The sequence below is a fragment of the Oncorhynchus mykiss genome, chromosome 24 (genome assembly GCF_057628025.1).
Source record: "Oncorhynchus mykiss isolate SJ-2025 chromosome 24, ASM5762802v1, whole genome shotgun sequence".
NCBI lineage: Eukaryota > Metazoa > Chordata > Actinopteri > Salmoniformes > Salmonidae > Oncorhynchus > Oncorhynchus mykiss.
In genome coordinates this window covers 33,805,379-33,832,042 of record NC_143045.1, presented here as the reverse complement: position 1 = coordinate 33,832,042, position 26,664 = coordinate 33,805,379, and the positions used below count along the sequence as shown (strand labels likewise).

At 45.7% G+C, this 26,664-nt stretch overlaps 1 protein-coding gene across 4 annotated transcripts in view; it reads left to right on the top strand.

The window, feature by feature from the left end:
- dync2h1 (dynein cytoplasmic 2 heavy chain 1) overlaps positions 1-26,664 on the top strand; it is a 230,996-nt gene that overhangs the window by 13,128 nt on the left and 191,204 nt on the right. For all 4 annotated transcript variants that reach the window (XM_090218892.1, XM_036961599.2, XM_036961601.2 and 1 more), the window contains exons 18-38: positions 4,192-4,319; positions 4,396-4,511; positions 4,713-4,840; positions 7,417-7,566; positions 7,716-7,921; positions 8,075-8,230; positions 8,338-8,452; positions 10,048-10,377; positions 10,571-10,639; positions 10,805-10,959; positions 11,066-11,198; positions 11,852-11,969; positions 12,104-12,216; positions 12,337-12,450; positions 17,994-18,144; positions 18,788-18,993; positions 21,165-21,347; positions 21,664-21,846; positions 22,003-22,226; positions 22,534-22,643; positions 25,617-25,816. In XM_090218892.1, the coding sequence (XP_090075018.1) occupies positions 4,192-4,319; positions 4,396-4,511; positions 4,713-4,840; positions 7,417-7,566; positions 7,716-7,921; positions 8,075-8,230; positions 8,338-8,452; positions 10,048-10,377; positions 10,571-10,639; positions 10,805-10,959; positions 11,066-11,198; positions 11,852-11,969; positions 12,104-12,216; positions 12,337-12,450; positions 17,994-18,144; positions 18,788-18,993; positions 21,165-21,347; positions 21,664-21,846; positions 22,003-22,226; positions 22,534-22,643; positions 25,617-25,816 (3,288 nt within the window). The remainder of the gene's footprint in view (positions 1-4,191; positions 4,320-4,395; positions 4,512-4,712; positions 4,841-7,416; positions 7,567-7,715; positions 7,922-8,074; positions 8,231-8,337; positions 8,453-10,047; positions 10,378-10,570; positions 10,640-10,804; positions 10,960-11,065; positions 11,199-11,851; positions 11,970-12,103; positions 12,217-12,336; positions 12,451-17,993; positions 18,145-18,787; positions 18,994-21,164; positions 21,348-21,663; positions 21,847-22,002; positions 22,227-22,533; positions 22,644-25,616; positions 25,817-26,664) is intronic.

Sequence of the window (26,664 nt, the reverse complement as noted above, 5' to 3'; positions counted from 1 at the left end):
AACTTTAAGGAGAGCGGTTCAATTGTTGCGAAGAAGGCTTCAGGGCGCCCAAGAAAGTCCAGCAAGCGCCAGGACCGTCTCCTAAAGTTGATTCAGCTGCGGGATCGGGGCACCACCTGTACAGAGCTTGCTCAGGAATGGCAGCAGGCAGGTGTGAGTGCATCTGCACGCACAGTGAGGCAAAGACTTTTGGAGGATGGCCTGGTGTCAAGAAGGGCAGCAAAGAAGCCACTTCTCTCCAGGAAAAACATCAGGGACAGACTGATATTCTGCAAAAGGTGCAGGGATTGGACTGCTGAGGACTGATAGAAATATATATATATATATATATATATATATATGATATATCCCCTTTCCGATTGTTTGGGGCATCTGGAAAAAAGCTTGTCGGAGAAGACAAGGTGAGCTCTATCATTAGTCCTGTGTCATGCCAACAGTAAAGCATCCTGAGACCATTCATGTGTGGGGTTGCTTCTCAGCCAAGGGAGTGGGCTCACTCACAATTTTGCCTAAGAACAGCCTTGAATAAAGAATGGCACATCCTCCGAGAGCAACTTCTCCCACCATCCAGGAACAGTTTGGTGACAAACAATGCCTTTTCCAGCATGATGGAGCACCTTGCCACAAGGCAAAAGTGATAACTAAGTGGCTCAGGGAACAAAACATCGATGTTTTGGGTCCATGGCCAGGAAACTCCCCAGACCTTAATCCCATTGAGAACTTGTGGTCAATCTTCAAGAGGTGGGTGGACAAACAAAACCCCACAAATTCTGACAAACTCCAAGCATTGATTATGCAAGAATGGGCTGCCATCAGTCAGGATGTGGCCCAGAAGTTAATTGACAGCATGCCAGGGCCAATTGTAGAGGTCTTGAAAAAGAAGGGTCAACACTGCAAATATTGACTCTTTGCATCAACTTCATGTAACTGTCAATAAAACACTTATGAAATGCTTGTAATTATACTTCAGTATTCCATAGTAACATCTGACAAAAATATCTAGAGACACTGAGGCAGCAGACTTGGACATTAATATTTGTGTCATTCTCAAAACTTTTGGCCACAACTGTAATGTCTGTGTATGTAATATCTGTCTGTGTATATAATGTCTGTTTGTGTATATAATGTCTGTCTGTGTATATAATGTCTGTTTGTGTATATAATGTCTGTAATGTCTGTCTGTCTGTGTATATAATGTCTGTCTGTGTATATAATGTCTGTAATGTCTGTCTGTCTGTGTATATAATGTCTGTAATGTCTATCTGTGTATATAATGTCTGTAATGTCTGTCTGTCTGTGTATATAATGTCTGTAATGTCTATCTGTGTATATAATGTCTATAATGTCTGTCTGTGTATATGTCTATAATGTCTGTCTGTGTGTATATAATGTATGTCTGTGTATATAATGTATGTAATGTCTGTCTGTTTATATAATGTCTGTCTGTTTATACACTGCTCAAAAAAATAAAGGGAACACTAAAATAACACATCATAGATCTGAATGAATGAACTATTCTTATTAAATACTTTCTTCTTTACATAGTTGAATGTGCTGACGACAAAATCACACAAATTATCAATGGAAATAAAATGTATCAACCCATGGAGGTCTGGATTTGGAGTCACACTCAAAATTAAAGTGGAAAACCACACTACAGGCTGATCCAACTTTGATGTAATGTCTTTAAAACAAGTGAAAATGAGGCTCAGTAGTGTGTGTGGCCTCCACATGCCTGTATTCCTCCCTACGCCTGGCATGCTCCTGATGAGGTGGCGGATGGTCTCCTGAGGGATCTCCTCCCAGACCTGGACTAAAGCATCCGCCAACTCCCGGACAATCTGTGGTGCAACGTGGCGTTGCTGGATGGAGCGAGACATGATGTGCACAATTGGATTCAGGTCTGGTGAACGGGCGGGCCAGTCCATAGCATCAATGCCTTCCTCTTGCAGGAACTGCTGACACACTCCAGCCACATGAGGTCTTGCATTAGGAGGAACCCAGGGCCAACCGCACCAGCATATGGTCTCACAAGGGATCTTGAGGATCTCATCTCGGTACCTAATGGCAGTCAGGCTACCTCTGGCGAGCACATGGAGGGCTGTGCGGTCCCCCAAAGAAATGCCACCCACACACCATGACTGACCATGCTGGAGGATGTTGCAGGCAGCAGAACATTCTCCACGGCGTCTCCAGACTCTGTCACGTCTGTCACGTGCTCAGTGTGAACCTGCTTTCATCTGTGAAGAGCACACGGCGCCAGTGGCGAATTTGCCAATCTTGGTGTTCTCTGGCAAATGTTTCTGACCGTTTGAGTAGACACATGCACATTTGTGGCCTGCTGGAGGTCATTTTGCAGGGCTCTGGCAGTGCTCCTCCTGCTCCTTCTTGCACAAAGGCGGAGGTAGCGGTCCTGCTGCTGGGTTGTTGCCCTCCTACGGCCTCCTCCACATCTCCTGATGTACTGGCCTGTCTCCGGGTAGCGCCTCCATGCTCTGGACACTACGCTGACAGACACAGCAAACCTTCTTGCCACAGCTCGCATTGATGTGCCATCCTGGATGAGCTGCACTACCTGAGCCACTTGTGTGGGTTGTAGACTCCCTCTCATGCTACCACTAGAGTGAAAGCACCGCCAGCATTCAAAAGTGACCAAAACATCAGCCAGGAAGCATAGGAACTGAGAAGTGGTCTGTGGTCACCACCTGCAGAACCACTCCTTTATTGGGGGTGTCTTGCTAATTGCCTATAATTTCCACCTGTTGTCTATTGCATTTGCACAACAGCATGTGACATTTATTGTCAATCAGTGTTGCTTCCTAAGTGGACAGTTTGATTTCACAGAAGTGTGATTGACTTGGAGTTACATTGTGTTGTTTAAGTGTTCCCTTTATTTTTTTGAGCAGTGTATAATGTCTGTCTGGTTATATAATGTCTGTCTCTCTGTCTCTATAATATCGGTAATATCCGTCTGTGTATATAATGTATGTAATGTCTGTCTGTGTATATAATGTATGTCTGTCTATATAATGTCTCTAATATCTCTGTTTATATAATGTCTGTAATGTCTATCTGTGTATATAATAATTCTAATGTATGTTTGTGTATATAATGTCTGTATCTGTGTATAATGTCTATCTTTATATATAATGTACGTGTGTATAATGTTTGTAATGTCTGTGTATGTAATGTCTAATGTACAGTGAGTTTTCAAAACATTAGGAACACCTTTTTAACATTGAGTTTCACCCCCTTTGCCCTCAGAACTTCCTCAGTTTGTCAGGGGATGGACTCTACAAGGTGTTGAAAGCATTCCACAGGGATGCTGGCCCATGTTGACTCCAATGCTTCCCACAGTTGTGTCAAGTTGACTGGATGTCCTTTGGGTGGTGGACCATTCTTATTACACATGGGAAACTGTTGAGCGTGAAAAACCCAGCAGCGTTGCAGTTCTTGGCACAAACCGGTGTGCCTGGCACCTACTACCATACCCCGTTCAAAGGCACTTAAATATTTTGTCTTGCCCATTCACCCTCTGAATGACACACATACACAATCCATGTCTCAATTGTCTCAAGCTTACAAATCATTCTTTAACCTGTCTCCTTCCCTTCATTTACACTGATTGAAGAGGAGCATGTACACTCAGTGTATATCTGTGTATACAGTGGGGCAAAAAAGTATTTAGTCAGCCACCAATTGTGCAAGTTCTCCCACTTAAAAAGATGAGAGAGGCCTGTAATTTTCATCATAGGTACACTTCAACTATGACAGACAAAACAAGAAAAAAAATCCAGAAGATCACATTGTAGGATTTTTAATGAATTTATTTGCAAATTATGGTGGAAAATAAGTATTTGGTCAATAACAACAGTTTCTCAATACTTTGTTATATACCCTTTGTTGGCAATGACAGAGGTCAAACGCTTTCTGTAAGTCTTCACAGGGTTTCCACACACTGTTGCTGGTATTTTGGCCCATTCCTCCATGCAGATCTCCTCTAGAGCAGTGATGTTTTGGGGCTGTTGCTGGGCAACACAGACTTTCAACTCCCTCCAAAGATTTTCTATGGGGTTGAGATCTGGAGACTGGCTAGGCCACTCCAGGACCTTGAAATGCTTCTTACGAAGCCACTCCTTCGTTGCCCGGGCGGTGTGTTAGTGTATATCTATCTTTGTGTTCTCTCTGTAGGAGTGGGTGGTGCTGGGCCAGGTTGACATGGACTTGTTGGTGGAGAAGCAGCTATCGTCTGTCCAGGACTGGGAGAGGAACTTCAAGGCCTTGAAGGCCAGAGGGAAGGAGTCAGAGCGCCTGCCCAGGTACACAGCCGCCCACAGGCCACATAGCTTCCATTGATCTGTTACAGTCGTGGTAAAAGCGTTTTGTCTCTTTCAGTCTGGAGAAGGTTGACTGTATCACAGTGAACTGTGAGCCAGTGAAGGCAGTGATTGATGACCTCATCCAGAGACTGTTTGACACCCTGCTGATGTCCCTCAGAAAGTCCATACAAGGTAAAGCCTGGATTTACACTTGAAATAAATGCGTTTAACTCAAATGTATATATGCAAATCTCCTAGTGACACCAATGTATGATTGTTGATGTGTCTTTTGTGCAGGGGCTTTACCACAGTTTAGTTCATATGTGACATGTTTTCTCTTTCCCTTTCATTTTCTTTTCTTTGTTCTTTACTTTCCCCCCCCCCCCCCTCCAGGACATACCCTAGACATAGACAGTTTTGTGACTGGGGCCATGGAGACGTTGTCCTCTCGTCCAGAGAGTATTGATGAGATAGGAGAGGCCAATGCCAGACACAGCCAGATACAGGCCCGCAAACCAGACGTAAGAATCTCACTCTGAGGGACTCAACAATACTTAAAGGTCCTGAACAGTCATTCTGAAAAGTACTTTTTCTCTCTTGGCTAAGTACCAGGAAGTTTGAAGTGACAGGCTGAGTGGGCGGGGAGATTATATTCATGAATTTTGAAACATCTACTGTGTGTCAAGTAATTTGGATGCAGTGACCAGGGTTGCAGTAAAATCATCTCAAGCTAACTTGGTGATGCACAAAGCAACTCAAACAACATTGAAATTGCACCAATGAAATCATACAAAAAAAAAATACATCTCCCGTTTGGCATGTCTCACGTGATGCGGTTCACGGCAGCACTGACCCATGTGTTGACCTGACAACTGTGTTTAGAACGACCCACTCCCACCTTTTGTTCCATGCTGGCTGAACACCTAGCTAGCCAGTAACACAGCAGCACTGACCCATGTGTTGACCTGACAACTGTGTTTAGAACGACCCACTCCCACCTTTTGTTCCATGCTGGCTGAACACCTAGCTAGCCAGTAACACAGCAGCACTGACCCATGTGTTGACCTGACAACTGTGTTTAGAAGGACCCACTCCCACCTTTTGTTCCATGCTGGCTGAACACCTAGCTAGCCAGTAACACAGCAGCACTGACCCATGTGTTGACCTGACAACTGTGTTTAGAACGACCCACTCCCACCTTTTGTTCCATGCTGGCTGAACACCTAGCTAGCCAGTAACACAGCAGCACTGACCCATGTGTTGACCTGACAACTGTGTCTGTGTTTTGACCGACCCACTCCCACCTTTTGTTCCATGCTGGCTGAACACCTAGCTAGCCAGTAACACAGCAGCACTGACCCATGTGTTGACCTGACAACTGTGTCTGTGTTTAGAACGACCCACTCCCACCTTTTGTTCCATGCTGGCTGAACACCTAGCTAGCCAGTAACACAGCAGCACTGACCCATGTGTTGACCTGACAACTGTGTCTGTGTTTTGACCGACCCACTCCCACCTTTTGTTCCATGCTGGCTGAACACCTAGCTAGCCAGTAACACAGCAGCACTGACCCATGTGTTGACCTGACAACTGTGTCTGTGTTTAGAACGACCCACTCCCACCTTTTGTTCCATGCTGGCTGAACACCTAGCTAGCCAGTAACACAGCAGCACTGACCCATGTGTTGACCTGACAACTGTGTCTGTGTTTTGACCGACCCATTCCCACCTTTTGTTCCATGCTGGCTGAACACCTAGCTAGCCAGTAACACAGCAGCACTGACCCATGTGTTGACCTGACAACTGTGTCTGTGTTTTGACCGACCCACTCCCACCTTTTGTTCCATGCTGGCTGAACACCTAGCTAGCCAGTAACACAGCAGCACTGACCCATGTGTTGACCTGACAACTGTGTCTGTGTTTTGACCGACCCACTCCCACCTTTTGTTCCATGCTGGCTGAACACCTAGCTAGCCAGTAACACAGCAGCACTGACCCATGTGTTGACCTGACAACTGTGTCTGTGTTTTGACCGACCCACTCCCACCTTTTGTTCCATGCTGGCTGAACACCTAGCTAGCCAGTAACACAGCAGCACTGACCCATGTGTTGACCTGACAACTGTGTCTGTGTTTTGACCGACCCACTCCCACCTTTTGTTCCATGCTGGCTGAACACCTAGCTAGCCAGTAACACAGCAGCACTGACCATGTGTTGACCTGACAACTGTGTCTGTGTTTTGACCGACCCACTCCCACCTTTTGTTCCATGCTGGCTGAACACCTAGCTAGCCAGTAACACAGCAGCACTGACCCATGTGTTGACCTGACAACTGTGTCTGTGTTTTGACCGACCCACTCCCACCTTTTGTTCCATGCTGGCTGAACACCTAGCTAGCCAGTAACACAGCAGCACTGACCCATGTGTTGACCTGACAACTGTGTCTGTGTTTTGACCGACCCACTCCCACCTTTTGTTCCATGCTGGCTGAACACCTAGCTAGCCAGTAACTGCTGACACAGATGAAAGGGGAAACATATACGTATCGTTGCCATAGATGAATAGGGTCAACTTTTAATTATATTTGCTGACAACCTTCAGTAAAAATGTTGGCATCAGTAGAGTAGCTATCTAGCTATATAAACAACGCCTCTCTGCAAACACAAACATGGCTTCTCCGATGTTGGTTACAAGGCGGTACTTATTTAAATAATGAAAGTTTAGGTGATGTCACCTTGTCCCCTGAATAATGAATCCTAGTGTTTTCCATGGGGGAGGGGACCAGTAACTTTGTGATCAAACGTTATCAATGAAGAAGCAACAGTAATTTTTCATCTGGTTTCCTTCTAATATCATCCATTTTCATGAAAAACATGATGTTTAACTGTTCATGACCGTTAATATTCAATCACTACTACCACAGTTCTTTAAAGTTGCCTGAGCTTTGCTCTGTTTGTGTGATGTTCCAAATATAGAGACTCCAGATTTGTAGTGTTGTCTGAGCGTTGCTGGAATGTTTGTGTGATGTTCCATTATCGAGACCCCAGATTTGTAGTGTTGTCTGAGCGTTGCTGTAATGTTTGTGTGATGTGGTGTAGATCCTGCTCCAGTTCCAGGCGGCGCAGGAGAAGAACCGTCTGCTGAGGGCCGTAGCAGGAGGCGGTCTGGATTCTCTGTCCTCCCTCAGGGCCAAGTGGGACAAACTAGAGATGATGATGGAGAGCCACCAGCTGATGATCAAAGAGCAGGTACACACACACACACACACACACACACACACACACACACACACACACACACACGAGAGAACGCACACGCACACTTTTGCAAACACGCTTGGACAAAAAACACAGATGCTCCTTCTCTCATTTCCCCCTGGTTTCTCCCTCTCCTCTAGGTCGAGGTGATGCGTAGTAATGCTGAGAGTCGTGTCCAGGCCTACAGGCTGGAGCTGGACAGGTTCAGGGCTCGCTGGGACCAGCTGAAGCCCAGAGACGAGGTCATAGAGACAGGAGACCAGGCAGCCCTGCTGGCCTCTGTCCAAACCATCAGAGACAAGAGACAGGAGTTCCAGGAGCTGGAGGTCACACGCACACGCCTGCTGTAGGTTACACACCACACCACACACACACACACACACACACACACACACACACACACACACACGCCTACTGTAGGTTATACACACACACACAGCAAGTCAACTGTACTTTCAATCATTCCGTTTTCTGTGTACTAATGAGTGTCTCTTCTCAGTGAGGACTGTCGTCACTTTGAGCTGGAGGCTCCAGACTTCTCCCTGGCGGAGGAGACCATCAGAGACATGGAGGAGTATGGACAGATGTGGTCTCTGTATGAGGACTGGCAGGAGGGCTTCCAGGAGAAGGCAAAGGAGGACTGGATCACATTCAGGTTAGGTGTCAGGGAAGGTTTGGGTTTAGATTTGATATGGTCATTTCTACCTCGTTTTGCCTTCGCTGGCTGAGTGGTTGAATAAACAGTGTGTGTGTGTTTTGCAGGAGTAAGACCTACGTGTTTGAGGAGTTCCTGTTTGCGTGGCAGGACAGACTGAGGAAGCTTGAGCAGCACACCAGCATGTCTGTCAAACTACAGAGAGAAGTTGATAAGTACAAGGTGAGGGAGGGAGGGGGAGAGTGAGTCTGGTTCTGGTGTGTGTTTGTAGAGTCTGGTTAAGGTGTGTTCTGGTGTTAAGGTGTATTCTGTGTTTGTAGAGTCTGGTTCTGGTGTGTTTGTAGAGTCTGGTTCTGGTGTTAAGGTGTATTCTGTGTGTGTTTGTAGAGTCTGGTTCTGGTGTTAAGGTGTATTCTGTGTGTGTTTGTAGAGTCTGGTTCTGGTGTGTTTGTAGAGTCTGGTTCTGGTGTTAAGGTGTATTCTGTGTGTGTTTGTAGAGTCTGGTTCTGGTGTGTTTGTAGAGTCTGGTTCTGGTGTTATTAAGATGTGTTCTGTGTGTGTTTGTAGAGTCTGGTTCTGGTGTTAAGGTGTATTCTGTGTGTGTTTGTAGAGTCTGGTTAAGGTGTGTTCTGTGTGTGTTTGTAGAGTCTAGTTCTGGTGTATTCTGTGTGTGTTTGTAGAGTCTGGTTCTGGTGTTAAGGTGTATTCTGTGTGTGTTTGTAGAGTCTGGTTAAGATGTGTTCTGTGTGTGTTTGTAGAGTCTAGTTCTGGTGTATTCTGTGTGTGTTTGTAGAGTCTGGTTAAGGTGTGTTCTGTGTGTGTTTGTAGAGTCTAGTTCTGGTGTATTCTGTGTGTGTTTGTAGAGTCTGGTTAAGGTGTATTCTGTGTGTGTTTGTAGAGTCTGGTTCTGGTATGTTTGTTGCGTCTGGTTCTGGTGTGTTTGTTGCGTCTGGTTCTGGTGTGTTTGTTGAGTCTAGTTCTGGTGTATTCTGTGTGTGTTTGTAGAGTCTGGTTCTGGTGTTAAGGTGAATTCTGTGTGTGTTTGTTGCGTCTGGTTCTGGTATGTTTGTTGCGTCTGGTTCTGGTGTGTTTGTAGAGTCTGGTTCTCGTGTGTTTGTAGAGTCTGGTTAAGATGTGTTCTGTGTGTGTTTGTAGAGTCTAGTTCTGGTGTGTTTGTAGAGTCTGGTTAAGATGTGTTCTGTGTGTGTTTGTAGAGTCTGGTTAAGGTGAATTCTGTGTGTGTTTGTAGAGTCTGGTTCTGGTGTTAAGGTGTATTCTGTGTGTGTTTGTAGAGTCTGGTTCTGGTATGTTTGTAGAGTCTGGTTCTGGTGTTAAGGTGTGTTCTGTGTGTGTTTGTAGAGTCTGGTTCTGGTGTTAAGGTGTATTCTGTGTGTGTTTGTAGAGTCTGGTTCTGGTGTTAAGGTGAATTCTGTGTGTGTTTGTAGAGTCTGGTTCTGGTGTTAAGGTGAATTCTGTGTGTGTTTGTTGCGTCTGGTTCTGGTGTGTTTGTTGCGTCTGGTTCTGGTGTGTTTGTAGAGTCTGGTTCTCGTGTGTTTGTAGAGTCTGGTTCTGGTGTGTTTGTAGAGTCTGGTTCTGGTGTGTTTGTAGAGTCTGGTTCTGGTATGTTTGTAGAGTCTGGTTCTGGTGTGTTTGTTGCGTCTGGTTCTGGTGTGTTTGTAGAGTCTGGTTCTGGTGTGTTTGTAGAGTCTGGTTAAGATGTGTTCTGTGTGTGTTTGTAGAGTCTAGTTCTGGTGTATTCTGTATGTGTTTGTAGAGTCTGGTTCTGGTGTTAAGGTGTGTTCTGTATGTGTTTGTAGAGTCTGGTTCCGGTGTTAAAGTACGTGCGAGGGGAGCACCTATCCCAGGACCACTGGTTGGATCTGTTCAGACTGTTGGGTCTTCCTAAAGGCACCACCCTGGAGAGACTGACCTTCTGGGATCTCCTCAGTGTGTCTGACACCATCACAGACCGAGCCCTGGAGCTCAAGGACCTGAACAGCAGGGCCCAGGCGGAGGTGACCATCAGAGAGGCTCTCAGGGAGCTGGACCTGTGGGGGGCTGGCGCTGCCTTCACCCTCACTGAGTATACAGACAGCACCGGACACACACTCACACTCATCAAGGACTGGAAGGACATGGTCAACCAGGTAAGGGACAATACAATAGTTGATGCAGTAGACTGCTGACATGCACACACACACACACACACACACACACACTACCGGACACACTCACTACCGGACACACACACATTACCGGGGACACACTCACTACCAAAAAAACATGCGCACACACACACACTCACTACCGGACAGACTAACCTCATCTCGTCCCATACAGGTTGGTGATAACCGCTGCCTGCTGCAGTCTCTGAAGGACTCTCCGTACTACCGTGGCTTCCAGGACAAGGTGAGTCTTTAGACTTACTCACAACTGAAAGCACAGCATCTTTAAAAGTAGCTGCTTTACCTAGTGTTACTGTGTGTGTGTCCAGGTCAGTCTGTGGGAGGTGCGTCTGTCTGATCTAGATGAGTACCTGGTCAGTCTTTACCTAGTGTTACTGTGTGTGTCCAGGTGAGCCTGTGGGAGGTGCGTCTGTCTGATCTAGATGAGTACCTGGTCAGTCTGAATGCCATCCAGAGGCGTTGGGTCTACCTGGAGCCCATCTTCGGACGGGGGGCTCTGCCCAGGGAACAAGCCCGTTTCAAACGGGTTGACGAGGACTTCAGGTACGCCTTTCCCCTCCCTCCCTGCCTGTGTGTGTGGCTCTGCTTTCTTTCTGGTCCATGGTCCATGTTGTACTGTGTGTGTTTCTAAGCTGTGTGTGTTTGTCAGGTCCATTTTGTCTGATGTCCAGAGAGACAACAGGGTGACGTCTCTGAGCTCTCGGGCTGGCATCAGAAACTCCCTCATTACCATCTTAGACCAGCTCCAGCGTTGCCAGAAATCACTCAACGAGTTCCTAGAGGTACTGAACGATCAACTACCAACCAGAGATCAGTACATCTGTACTTCAATTGATCTGTCAGTCAGTACTAGTCCAAAGATGGATGTTATATGTCCTCACTAATCATAGAAAAATGAAACATACACTGAGTGTGCAAAACATTAACACCTTCCTAATATTGAGTTGCACCCCCTTTGCCCTCAGAACTTCCTCAGTTTGTCGGGGCATGGACTCTACAAGGTGTTGAAAGCATTCCACAGGGATGCTGGCCCATGTTGACTCCAATGCTTCCCACAGTTGTGTCAAGTTGTCTGGATGTCCTTTGGGTGGTGGACCATTCTTATTACACATGGGAAACTGTTGAGCGTGAAAAGCCCAGCTGCGTTGCAGTTCTTGACTCAAACCTGGCCTGGCACCTACTACCATACTCTGTTCAAAGGCACTTAAATCAAATGCACACATACACAATACATGTCTCGATTGTCTCAAGGCTTAAAAATCCTTCTTTAACGTGTCACCTCCCCTTCATCTACACTGATTGAAGAGGTTTTAACAAGTGACATCAATAAGGGGTCATAGCTTTCACCTGGATTCACCTGGTCAGTCTGTCATGGAAATAGCAGGTGTTCTTAATGTTTTTGTACACTCAGTGTAGAAGTGTCTGTCCTCTGTAGGAGAAGCGCTCTGCCTTCCCGCGGTTCTACTTCATTGGAGATGATGACCTGCTGGAGATTCTGGGCCAGGCCACCAACCCCACCGTGATACAGTCACACCTCAAGAAGCTGTTTGCTGGTACACACCTACACCCACACCCACACAAGCTCACACCCAAATCCCAAGGTCATTACAGTAACAACTAAAGAAGCTGTCCCCTGGTGAAACTCATGTGTCTGTAATGACAGCGGATATAACTGTGTTCTCTGTAGGCATCGACAGTGTGGACTTTGACGGGGACTGCCAGCACATCGTGGCCATGCGTTCTCTAGAGGGAGAGGTGGTGGCCCTCAGGAACCTCATACGTATCTCCAACAGCGTAGAGGTAGGAGATTGGAGAGGTCAAAGGGCATGGGGTAGAGGGTAGGGGGTACCTGAATCACACAACTCGATTATTACACACACCTCAATTATATAGCTCCTTAATAACGTGTGTGTTTTCCAGGTGTGGCTGGGTGAGCTGTCTGCTGAGATGAAGGAGACTCTGAAGCAGCTGCTGTATGAGTGTGTGTCAGCGGGGAGGAAAGGACAGGTGGACCCGTCCCGCTACCCCTCTCAGGTACGATTCATTACTCATTGATGCTGTCCGACTCTTCTCTTATTGTGTTTCTCCTTTCTGACTCCAGTCTGACTCCTGTCTGACTCTTGTATAGCTATTGTCTGAATCCTGTCTGACTCCTGTCCAGATTGACTAATGTATGAGTCCGGTCTGACTCCAGTATAACTGGTGTAACTCCTGTCTGACTCCAGTATACCTGGTGTAACTCCTGTCTGACTCCAGTATAACTGGTGTAACTCCTGTCTGACTCCAGTATAACTGGTGTAACTCCTGTCTGACTCCAGTATAACTGGTGTAACTCCTGTCTGACTCCAGTATAACTCTGGTGTAACTCCGGTCTGACTCCAGTATAACTGGTGTAACTCCTGTCTGACTCCAGTATAACTGGTGTAACTCCTGTCTGACTCCAGTATAACTGGTGTAACTCCTGTCTGACTCCAGTATAACTCTGGTGTAACTCCTGTCTGACTCCAGTATACCTGGTGTAACTCCTGTCTGACTCCAGTATACCTGGTGTGACTCCTGTCTGACTCCAGTATAACTCTGGTGTAACTCCTGTCTGACTCCAGTATAACTCTGGTGTAACTCCTGTCTGACTCCAGTATAACTGGTGTAACTCCTGTCTGACTCCAGTATAACTGGTGTAACTCCTGTCTGACTCCAGTATAACTGGTGTAACTCCTGTCTGACTCCAGTATAACTCTGGTGTAACTCCTGTCTGACTCCAGTATAACTCTGGTGTAACTCCTGTCTGACTCCAGTATAACTCTGGTGTAACTCCTGTCTGACTCCAGTATAACTCTGGTGTAACTCCTGTCTGACTCCAGAATAACTGGTGTAACTCCTGTCTGACTCCAGAATAACTGGTGTAACTCCTGTCTGACTCCAGTATACCTGGTGTAACTCCTGTCTGACTCCAGTATAACTGGTGTAACTCCTGTCTGACTCCAGTATAACTGGTGTAACTCCTGTCTGACTCCAGTATAACTCTGGTGTAACTCCTGTCTGACTCCAGTATTACTGGTGTAACTCCTGTCTGACTCCAGTATAACTCTGGTGTAACTCCTGTCTGACTCCAGTATAACTGGTGTAACTCCTGTCTGACTCCAGTATAACTCTGGTGTAACTCCTGTCTGACTCCAGTATAACTGGTGTAACTCCTGTCTGACTCCAGTATAACTGGTGTAACTCCTGTCTGACTCCAGTATAACTGGTGTAACTCCTGTCTGACTCCAGTATAACTCTGGTGTAACTCCTGTCTGACTCCAGTATAACTGGTGTAACTCCTGTCTGACTCCAGTATAACTGGTGTAACTCCTGTCTGACTCCAGTATAACTCTGGTGTAACTCCTGTCTGACTCCAGAATAACTGGTGTAACTCCTGTCTGACTCCAGAATAACTGGTGTAACTCCTGTCTGACTCCAGTATACCTGGTGTAACTCCTGTCTGACTCCAGTATACCTGGTGTAACTCCTGTCTGACTCCAGTATAACTGGTGTAACTCCTGTCTGACTCCAGTATAACTGGTGTAACTCCTGTCTGACTCCAGTATAACTCTGGTGTAACTCCTGTCTGACTCCAGTATAACTCTGGTGTAACTCCTGTCTGACTCCAGTATAACTCTGGTGTAACTCCTGTCTGACTCCAGTATAACTGGTGTAACTCCTGTCTGACTCCAGTATAACTGGTGTAACTCCTGTCTGACTCCAGTATAACTCTGGTGTAACTCCTGTCTGACTCCAGTATAACTCTGGTGTAACTCCTGTCTGACTCCAGTATAACTCTGGTGTAACTCCTGTCTGACTCCAGTATACCTGGTGTAACTCCTGTCTGACTCCAGTATAACTGGTGTAACTCCTGTCTGACTCCAGTATAACTGGTGTAACTCCTGTCTGACTCCAGTATAACTCTGGTGTAACTCCTGTCTGACTCCAGTATAACTCTGGTGTAACTCCTGTCTGACACCAGAATAACTGGTGTAACTCCTGTCTGACTCCAGAATAACTGGTGTAACTCCTGTCTGACTCCAGTATGACTGGTGTAACTCCTGTCTGACTCCAGTATAACTGGTGTAACTCCTATCTGACTCCAGTCTAACTGGTGTAACTCCTGTCTGACTCCAGTCTAACTGGTGTAACTCCTGTCTGACTCCAGTCTAACTGGTGTAACTCCTGTCTGACTCCAGTCTAACTGGTGTAACTCATGTCTGACCCCAGTATAACTCTGGTGTAACTCCTGTCTGACTCCAGAATAACTGGTGTAACTGTCTGACTCCTGTCTGACTCATGTCTGACTCATGTCTGACTCATGTCTGACTCATGTCTGACTCATGTCTGACTCATGTCTGACTCCAGATTGACTCAGGTCTGACTCCGGTCTGACTCTTGATTGACTCATGTATGAGTCCGGTCTGACTCCAGTATAACTCCAGTATAACTCCTGTCTGACTCATGTATAACACCAGTATAACTCCTGTCTGACTCCTATCTGATTCCTGTCTGACTCCAGTATAACACCTGTCAAACTCATGCATAACTCCAGTCTGACTCCTGATTGACTCATGTATGAGTCCTGATTGAATCCTGATTGACTCATGTATAAGTCCTGTAAATCCCCTGTCTGACTCCTGTGTTTCCTGGTGTAAATCCCGTGTAACTCCTGTCTGATTCCTAATCGGCTCCTGTCTGACTCCCTTCTGACTCCTGTGTCTCCTGGTGTAACTCCTGTCGACATCTAATCGACCCCTGATTGACTCCTGTATAATATGTGTCTGATTCTTGTATCTCCTGGTGTGGAGTCTATGTAATTTCTGTCTGACTTGTAATCGACTCCTGTCTGACTCCTGTATCTTCTGTTGTAGAGCCTGTGTAATTTCTGTCTGACTTGTAATCGACTCCTGATTGACTCCTGTCTGACTCCTGTATCTTCTGTTGTAGAGCCTGTGTAATTTCTGTCTGACTTGTAATCGACTCCTGATTGACTCCTGTCTGACTCCTGTATCTTCTGTTGTAGAGCCTGTGTAATTTCTGTCTGACTTGTAATCGACTCCTGATTGACTCCTGTCTGACTCCTGTATCTTCTGTTGTAGAGCCTGTGTAATTTCTGTCTGACTTGTAATCGACTCCTGATTGACTCCTGTCTGACTCCTGTATCTTCTGTTGTAGAGCCTGTGTAATTTCTGTCTGACTCCTGTTTGACTCATGTATGAGTCCAGTAGAGTTCGACCGATTTATGATTTTTCAACGCCGATACCGATACCAATTATTGGAGGACCAAAAAAAGCTGATACTGATTAATCGGACTATTTTAGTATTTTATTTAGTATTTTATTTATTTGTAATAATGACAATTACAACAATAATGAATGAACACTTATTTTAACTTAATATAATACATCAATACAAATAAATGTAGCCTCAAATAAATAATGAAACATGTTCAATTTGTTTTAAATATTGCAAAAACTAAGTTTTGGAGAAGAAAGTGCAATATGTGACATGTAAAATAGCTAACGTTTAAGTTCCTTGCTCAGAACATGAGAACATATGAAAGTTGGTGGTTCCTTTTAACATGAGACTTCAATATTCCAAGGTAAGAGGGTTTAGGTTGTAGTTATTATAGTATTTATAGGACTATTTCTCTCTATACCATTTGTATTTCATATACCTTTGACTATTGGATGTTCTTATAGGCACTTTAGTATTGCCAGTGTAACAGTATAGCTTCCATCCCTCTCCTCGCTCCTCCCTGGGCTCGAACCAGGAACACGACTACAACAGCCACCCTCGAAGCAGCGTTACCCATGCAGAGCAAAGGGAACAACCACTCCAAGTCTCAGAGCGAGTGATGTTTGAAACGCTATTAGCGCGCACCCCGCTAACTAGCTAGCCATTTCACTTCGGTTACACCAGCCTAATCTCAGGAGTTGATAGGCTTGAAGTCATAAACAGCTCAATGCTTGAAGCACAGTGAAGAGCTGCTGGAAAACGCACGAAAGTGCTGTTTGAATGAATGTTTACGAGCCTGCTGGTGCCTACCACCTCTCAGTCAGACTGCTCTATCAAATCATAGACTTAATTATAACATAATAACACACAGAAATACAAGCCTTAGGTCATTAATATGTTCAAATCCTGAAACTATCATTTAGAAAATAAAACATTTATTCTTTCAGTGAAATACGGAACCGTTCCGTATACCGTTCCGTATTATATCTAACGGGTGGCATCCCTAAGTCTAAATATTCTTGTTACATTGCACAACCTTCAATGTTATGTCATAATTACGTAAAAGTCTGGCAAATTAGTTCGCAATGAGCCAGGCGGCCCAAACTTGAAATCGGCCCTAATTAATCGGTCGACCTCTAGAGTCCAGTATATTTCCAGTATTACTCCTGTCTGACTTCTGTATCTCCTGGTGTAAATCCTTTAACTCCTGTCTGACACCTAATCAACTTCTGATTGACTCATGTATGAGTCCGGTCTGACTCCAGTATAACTCATGTCTGACTCATGTCTGACTCATGTCTGACTCATGTTTCTCCTGATGTAAGATCCTGTATAACTCCAGTATTACTCCTGATTGACTCATGTATGAGTCCATTATAATTCCAGTATTACTCCTGTCTGACTCCTGATTGACTCCTTTCTGACTCCTGTGTCTCCTGATGTAGATCCTTTGTAACTCCAGTCTGACTCCTGATTGACTCCTGTCTGACTCCTGTGTCTCCTGATGTAGATCCTGTGTAACTCCAGTCTGACTCCTTTCTGACTCCTGTGTCTCCTGGTGTAGATCCTGTGTAACTCCTGTCTGACATCTAATCGACCCCTGATTGACCCCTGTATAATATCTGTCTGATTCTTGTATCTCCTGGTCCAGAGCCTGTGTAATTTCTGTCTGACTCCTGTATATCCTGGTCCAGAGCCTGTGTAATTTCTGTCTGACTCCTGATTGATTCCTGTCTGACTCCTGTATATCCTGGTCCAGAGCCTGTGTAATATCTGTCTGACTCCTTATTGACTCCTGTGTAATATCTGTCTGACTCCTGTGTAATTTCTGTCTGACTCCTGATTGATTCCTGTCTGACTCCTGTATATCCTGGTCCAGAGCCTGTGTAATATCTGTCTGACTCCTTATTGACTCCTGTGTAATATCTGTCTGACTCCTGTGTAATTTCTGTCTGACTCCTGATTGATTCCTGTCTGACTCCTGTATATCCTGGTCCAGAGCCTGTGTAATTTCTGTCTGACTCCTGATTGATTCCTGTCTGACTCCTGTATATCCTGGTCCAGAGCCTGTGTAATATCTGTCTGACTCCTTATTGACTCCTGTGTAATATCTGTCTGACTCCTGTGTGACTCTTGTTGTCTCCGGGTATAGATCCTGTGTAATATCTGTCTGACTCCTGTACCTCCTGATGTAGATCCTGTGTAACTCCTGTCTGACTCCTAATCGACTTCTGATTGACTCCTGTATCTCCTGGTGTAGATCCTGTGCAACTCCTGTCTGACTCCTGTGTGACTCTTGTTGTCTCCGGGTATAGATCCTGTGCTTGGCAGAGCAGATCCAGTTCACTGAGGAGGTGGAGAGTGGTCTGAGAAACAGCAGTCTGCAGCAGCTGGAGGTGGAGCTCACCGCTAAGCTAGAGCACTACACCAGCGTAGACACCAGCTCTGAGGAGACGGGAAACACAGGTCTCTGTGTGGTTTCTTGTTGTTACAGTGGCTCATTTGGGAGCGGTAGCCTAGTGGTTAGAGCGTTGGGCCAGTAACCGAACAAGGCCCCTGAACAAGGCAGTTAACCCCCTGTTCCTAGGCCGTCATTGTAAATAAGAATTTGTTCTTAACTGACTTGCCAAGTTCAATAAAGGTTAACCAGTACATGTGTGTGTCTCTCCCCAGCTCCCCAGGCTAAAGAGGCCAGATAACCAGTACATGTGTGTGTCTCTCCTCCCCTCCCGGCTGGGGAGGAGAAGCTCTCTGACTGAGGGAGAGCCCCGGTGATGTGGGGCCCGGCTGGGGGGGGTGGGAGCTCTGACTGAGGGAGAGGTCACGGTGATGTGGGGACCGGCTGGGGGGGAGAAGCTCTGACTGAGAGGCCACAAAGCTCTGCTCACAGCACTAATGCCTAAGCATTAGATGCAGTCCTGGGGGAGACATGACGAGGGACATATCTAAAATGATCTTATCAATACCGTTAGCATTATCAACAACCACATGGCCTGAGCATGAAAGACTGGACCTACATAGCTCTGATCAGAATCTGTGCACTATATTGGTAATAGTGAGCCATTTTGAGAGACAGGGTCTGTGCTGATAGTATTCTTCTCCCCCATAGAGTCAAGTGTGTTGCAGCTGAAGCTGAAGGCTCTGATCCTGGACATCATCCATAACATCAGTGTGGTGAAGCAGCTGTGTGAGGCGGGGGTGAGCAGCCCTGACTCCTGGGCCTGGAGGAAACAGCTCCGTTTCTATCTCAACAACGACAAATGCTGCTCCATACAGATGGTTGACGCTCACTTCAGCTACACATACGAGTACCAGGTACAAAAACCTCTGCACAGATATACAGTACCAGTCAAACGTTTGGACAACTCTACTCATTCAAGCTTTTACTTTTATTTTTTTACTATTTTCTACATTGTAGAATAATAGTGAAGACTCAAAACTATGAAATAACACATATGGAATCATGTAGTAAAAAGTGTTAAAACAAATTCAAATATATTTGAGATTTGAGATTGTTCAAAGTAGCCACCTCTGCCTTGATTACAGCTTTGCACACTTTTGGCATTCTCTCAACCAGCTTCTTGAGGTAGTCACCTGGAATGCATTTCAATTAACAGGTGTTAATTTGTTGATTTGTGGAATTTCTTTCCTTCTTAATGCGCCTTAGCCAATCAGTTGTGTTGTGACAAGGTAGGGGTGGTATACAGAAGATAGCCCTATTTGGTAAAAGACCAAGTTGATAATATGGCAAGAACAGCTCAAATAAGCAAAGAGAAATGACAGTCCATCATTACTTTAAGACATGAAGGTCCGTCAATATGGAACATTTCAAGAACTTTGAAAGTTTCTTCAAGTACAGTCTCAAAAACCATTGTGCGCTATGATGATGCTGTCTCTCATGAGGACTGCCAAAGGAAAGGAAGACCCAGAGTTACCTCTGCTGCAGAGGAGAACTTCATTAGTTACCAGCCTCAGAAATTGCAGCTCAAATAAATGCTTCACAGAGTTCAAGTAACAGACACATCTCATTATCAACTGTTCAGAGCAGACTGTGTGAATCAGGCATTCATGGTCGAATTGCTGCAAAGAAACCACTACTAGAGGAAACCAATCAGAAGAAGAGACTTGCTTGGGCCAAGAAACACGAGCAATGGACATTAGACTGGTGGAAATCTGTTCTTTGGTCTGATGAATCCACATTTCAGATATTAGGTTCCAACCACCGTGTCTTTGTGAGAGACAGAGTAGGTGAACAGATGATCTCCGCATGTGTGGTTCCCACCGTGAAGCATGGAGGAGGAGGTGTGATGGTGTGGGGGTGCTTTGCTGGTGACACTGCCAGTGATTTATTTAGAATTCAAGGCACACTTAACCAGCATGGCTACAACAGCATTCTGTAGTGATACGCCATCCCATCTGGTTTGCGCTTAGTGGGTCTATCATTTGTTTTTCAACAGGACAATGACCCAACACACACCTCCAGGCTGTGTAAGGGATATTTGACCAAGAAGGAGAGTGATGGTGTGCTGCATCAGATTTTACATGATTTATTTCTCCTTTATTTAACCAGGTAGGCCAGTTGAGAACAAGTTCTCATTTACAACTGTGACCTGGTCAAGATAAAGCAAAGCAGTGTGACAAAAACAACACAGAGTTACACATGGAATAAACAATAAACAAGCCAATAACACACTAGAAAATCTGTATACAGTGCATGCAAATGAAGTAAGGAGGTAAGGCAATAAATAGGCCAATAGTGGTGAAGTAATTACAATTTAGCAATTTACACTGGAGTGATATCTTGGCAGATGATGATGTGCAAGTAGAAATACTGGTGTGCAAAAGAGCAGAAAAACAAATATGGGGATGAGGTAGGTAGGTGGTTGGATGGGCTATGTACAGATGGATGACCTGGCCTCCACAATCACCCAACCTCAACTCAATTCAGATGGTTTGGGATGAGTTGGACAGCAGAGTGAAGAAAAATCAGCCAACAAGTGCTCAGCATATGTGGGAACTCCAACCAGACTGTTGGAAAAGCATTCCAGGTGAAGCTGGTTGAGAGAATGCCAAGTGTTTGCAAAGCCTGTCATCATGGCAAAGGGTGGCTACTTTAAAGAATCTCAAATGTAGAATATAGTAAAAATAAAGAAAAACCCTTGAATGAGTAGGTGTGTCCAAACTTTTGACTGCTACTTTACCACTTCATCTACACACACCTGTACACGTCTAAATTAGATTTCTACACACTTCAGTACCAGGCAACAGTTAAACTAGTTAAACTACAGCGCTGTACAGTACTGCACCACTAGAGGGAGACCTTCACCCAGAGATGAGGACACCTCTGAATGACTCCATTAGCCCTGCTACACTGTGTGTTCTGCAGTCTCTCTGCAGAGTCTGCCTCAACACAGTCATCCCCTCTCCCTCTCTCTCCCTGTCACTCTCTTCATCCCTCCATCCCCTCCTCTCTCTATCTCTCCCAGGGTAATGCGTCTAAGCTGGTCCACACCCCCCTGACTGATAAGTGTTATCTGACCCTGACCCAGGCCATGATGATGGGTTTGGGAGGAAACCCCTACGGCCCTGCCGGCACCGGCAAGACTGAGTCAGTCAAAGCCCTGGGGGGCCTGTTCGGAAGACAAGTACTGGTCTTCAACTGTGATGAGGTAAACACACACACGCAGTCACACGTGACGAATGCACACACACACACACACACACACACACACACACACACACACACGCATGCACAAACAGACACGTTAGTAAAACTCAGAAATGTAACAGTGAATTTTATTTTTGGGAAAATAAATTAGCTAATTTCAAGACAGGATGGATAAATAAATAAAGGATGAATAAATAAATGAATAAAGTATAGATAGATAAATACAGGATGGATGGATAAATAAATGAATAAAGTATAGATAGATAAATACAGGATGGATGGATAAATAAAGTAAATGAATGAATGGTGTGTTACAGGGTATAGATGTGAAGTCCATGGGGCGTATCTTTGTGGGGCTGGTGAAGTGTGGAGCGTGGGGCTGCTTTGATGAGTTCAACCGCCTGGAGGAGGCTGTGCTGTCTGCAGTGTCCATGCAGATACAGGCCATCCAGAACTCACTGAAGAACCACAGGACCAGCTGTGAGCTGCTGGGCAAGGAGGTGACCACACACTTAGTCACACAGTCACTTTGTCATTCTTGCACGCAGAAACTTGTATGGTATTTTGCACACTGGTTTTTAAAACTATTGCTGCCTTTTCTCTCTGTCTCTGTCTCTCTGTCTCTATGTCTCTGTCTCTGTCTCTGTGTCTGTCAGGTGGAGTTGGACCCTAACTCAGGGGTGTTTATAACATTGAATCCAGCTGGGAAGGGTTATGGAGGGAGACAGAAGCTGCCTGACAACCTGAAGCAGCTGTTCAGGCCCGTGGCTATGTCCCGACCAGACAACGAGCTCATTGCTGAGGTCATCCTCTACTCAGAGGGCTTCAAAGACGGAGAGATACTGGGACGCAAGCTGGTCGCCATCTTCAACCTCGCCAGGTGTGTCTTTGTGTCTATTCCAAAGTGATAGTGCAACTTTTTGGCAACTAATCATCCCCTTTTCCACTTCCCCAGAGACTCCTAAACTCCTGGATAACATGTTTATGTCTGTGTGTGCCGTCAACTTTCTTCCAACCGCATGCAAACATACAGACGGTATCCATGAGTTGATCTGACTAGAAAAGGGGCTTGGTGGCTAAAATCTGTCACTATCCTGTTAATAGGTCTCTGTATCTGTTTGTAGGGCTATGTTTTGTGACTGGGTGTGTATGTATCTACAGTATGTATTTATGTATGTACTGTGTAGAGAGCTGTTGACCCCCCAGCAACACTATGACTGGGGTCTGAGGGCTCTGAAGACGGTGCTGAGAGGCTGTGGCAGACTGCTGCATCAGAGGAGTGAGGCCAAGAACAAGAGTAAGGCTCCTAAACTGACACTTACTCCCCACCCCCCAAAAAACTCTCTAATATTTTATTTTATTTATATCCGAATACCCCCTATCTCAGCTTTTGGGCTCTCTCTCCTCTCTCTGTCCTTTTTCTCAAACACTGGTCTTAGCTGAGTTGTTTTCATCCCCATCCCTCTCTCCCCTCTTCCCTCTTTGCCTCTTCCTCTCTCTTTCCCCCTCTCTTTGACCTTTCCCTGCCTCCCCCTGATGCCTGGCTGTCCATATCTCTCTGATCCCTGGTTGATCGCTCTGTCTCCCTCTCTGCCTTTCTCTTTGAATCTCTCTCTCTCTCTCTCTCTCTCTCTTTCTCTCTCTCGCTCTCTATCTGTCTCTCGCTCTCGCTCTCTCTCGTTTACTCTATTTGTCAGACAGTACATTTGTCCCTGGGGCTTTCTCTGTTTGCTCCCTTCCCTCTATTGTCAGGCCAAATGTTCCAGTGAAAGCAGCCCTGCTTCTGTGTCTCTCGTGCCAGCAGCTCTAGAGAGGAGAACAACAGTATTGATGAACTCTAAATCATGACACGGGTCGTAATTAGCACATGTATAAAGTTGCTGATGTAGCTAGTAGCAGAATAACAAAGAAACAAGTTAATTTTTATACAAATGAACTCTCTTCCCTATATCCCCTCTCTGCCCCTCCCTCTATCTCTGTGTTCCCCCTCCAACCCCTCTATCTCTGTGTTCCCCCTCCAACCCCTCTATCTCTGTGTTCCCCCTCCAACCCCTCTATCTCTGTGTTCCCCCTCCAACCCCTCTATATCTGTGTTCCCCCTCCAACCCCTCTATCTCTGTATTCCCCCTCCAACCCCTCTATCTCTGTGTTCCCCCTCCAACCCTTCTATCTCTGTGTTCCCCCTCCAACCCCTCTATCTCTGTGTTCCCCCTCCAACCCCTCTATCTCTGTGTTCCCCCTCCAACCCTTCTATCTCTGTGTTCCCCCTCCAACCCCTCTATCTCTGTGTTCCCCCTCCAACCCCTCTATCTCTGTGTTCCCCCTCCAACCCCTCTATCTCTGTGTTCCCCCTCCAACCCCTCTATCTCTGTGTTTTCCCTTCACCCCCTCTCTCTGTGTTCCCCCTCCCCCTCTATCTCGGTGTTCCCCCTCTATCAATTCAAGGGGATTTATTGGCATGGGAAACATGTGTTAACATTACCAAAGCAAGTGAGGTAGATAATATACAAAAGTGAACAGTAAACATTACACTCACAGAAGTTCCAAAATAATAAAGACATTACAAATGTCATATTATGTATATATACAGTGTTGTAAAGATTTGCAAATAGTTAAAGTACAAAAGGGGAAATAAATTAGCATAAATATGGGTTGTATTTACAAGGGTGTGTGTTCTTCACTGGTTGCCCTTTTCTTGTGGCAACAGGTCACAAATCTTGCTGCTGTGATGTCACACTGGTATTTCACCCAGTAGATATGGGAGTTTATCAAAATTGGATTTGTTTTCGAGTGCTTTGTGGATCTGTGTAATCTGGGGGAAATATGTTACTAATATGGTCATACATTTGGCAGGAGGTTAGGAAGTGCAGCTCAGTTTCCACCTCATTTTGTGGGCAGTGAGCACATAGCCTGTCTTCTCTTGAGAGCCATGTCTGCCTACGGCGGCCTTTCTCAATAGCAAGGTTATGCTCACTAAGTCTGTCCATAGTTAAAGCTTTCCTTAATTTTGGGTTAGTCACAGTGGTCAGGTATTCTGCCACTGTGTACTCTCTGTTTAGGGCCAAATAGCATTCTAGTTTTCTCTGTTTTTTTGTTAATTACTTGACATATTGGAAAGAATTATCTTTTTTTATTTTCTCATGATTTGGTTGGGTCTGATTTGTGTTGCTGTCCTGGGGCTCTATGGTGTGTGTTTGTGAACAGAGCCCCAGGACCAGCTTGCTTAGGGGACTCTTCTCCAGGTTCATCTCTCTGTAGGTGATGACTTTGTTATGGAAGGTTTGGGAATCACTTCCTTTTAGGTGGTTGGGGAATTTAACGGCTCTTTTCTGGATTTTGATAATTAGCGGGTATCTTTTTCCGTAGTGTATTTCTGTATTGTTTTAGGGATTCACCATAGTGAAGGTGTAGTCTCAGGTTTTCTGGGTCTCTATGTTTTTGGTTGGACAGGTTTCTCAATTTCTTTCTTAGATTTTTGCATTCTTCATGAAACCATTTGTCATTGTTGTTCATTTTCTTCGGTTTTCTATTTGAGATTTTTTGATTTGATAGGGAAGCTGAGAGGTCAAATATACTGTTTAGGTTTTCTACTTCCAAGTCTACACCTTCACTATTACAGTGGAACGTTTTACCCAGGAAATTGTATTGAAGGGATTGAATTTGTTGTTGCCTAATTGTTTTCTGGTAGATTCCACACTGCATTCCTTCAATCTACAACATTTCTTAATGTCACTCAGTTCCTTTGGCTTTGATGCCTCATGATTGAGTATTACTCTGTTCAAGTAGACTGTGATTTTGCTGTGGTCTGATAGGGGTGTCAGTGGGCTGACTGTGAACACTCTGAGAGACTCTGGGCTGAGGTCAGTGATAAAGTAGTCTACAGTACTACTGCCAAGAGATGAGCTATAGGTGTACCTACCATAGGAGTCCCCTCGAAGCATACCATTGACTATGTACATACCCAGCGTACGACAGAGCTGCAGGAGTTGTGACCCGTTTTTGTTGGTTATGTTGTCATAGTTGTGTCTAGGGGGGCGAATGGGGCAGGGAATGCTGTCACCTCCAGGTAGGTGTTTGTTCCCCTGTGTGCTGAGGGTGTCAGACTTTTAGGTCACCACATATTAGTACATGTCCCTGAGTCTGGAAATGATTGATTTCCCCTTCCAGGATGGAGAAGTTGTCTTCATTAAAGTCTATCTCTGTCCCCCTCCCTCTCTATCTCGGTGTACCCCCCCCCCCCCCCCCCCTTCGTTATCTCTGTGTTCCCCAGTCAAGGAGAGTGTTCTGGTGGTGCAGGCACTAAGGTTGAACACCATGTCCAAGCTGACATTTGCAGACAGCAGCAGGTTTGATGCCTTGGTCCAAGATGTGTTCCCTGGGGTGGGTTTTACTGACGTGGAGGATCAGACCCTCAGCCACGCACTGCAGGCCGTCTACGAGGAGGCACACCTCGAACTCATACCCAGCCAGGTGGGTGACTGTGGCCGTGTGTTTGTGGGGCACTCCCCATAAATAATGAAAGCTCTGGTCTGGAGTTATATGAGCTGTTTAGTCAAGAGGATAGAAGAAAGGAGGGAGGGAGGGTTGGATGGATTGAGGGTTAGATTGATGGAGGGATGTAGGGTTGGATGGATGGAGGGATTGAGGGTTAGATTGATGGAGGGATGTAGGGATGGATGGAGGGATTGAGGGTTAGATTGATGTAGGGATGGATGGAGGGATTGAGGGTTAGATTGATGGAGGGATGTAGGGATGGATGGAGGGATTGATGGTTAGATTGATGGAGGGATGGATGGATGGAGGGATTGAGGGTTAGGTTGATGGAGGGATGTAGGGATGGATGGATGGAGGGATTGAGGGTTAGATTGATGGAGGGATGTAGGGTTGGATGGATGGAGGGTTGGATGGATGGATGGAGGGTTGGATGGATGGAGGGATTGAGGGTTAGATTGATGGAGGGATGTAGGGATGGATGGAGGGATTGATGGTTAGATGGATGGAGGGTTAGATGGATGGAGGGTTAGATGGATGGAGGGTTAGATGGATGGAGGGTTGGATGGATGGAGGGTTGGAAGGATGGAGGGTTGGAAGGATGGAGGGATGTAGGGTTTTATGGATGGAGGGATAGAGGGTTAGATGGATGGAGGGATGGAGGGTTAGATGGATGGAGGGTTAGATGGATGGAGGGTTAGATGGATGGAGGGTTAGATGGATGGAGGGTTGGCTGGATGTAGGGTTGGCTGGATGTAGGGTTGGCTGGATGTAGGGTTGGCTGGATGTAGGGTTGGCTGGATATAGGGTTGGAGGGATGTAGGGTT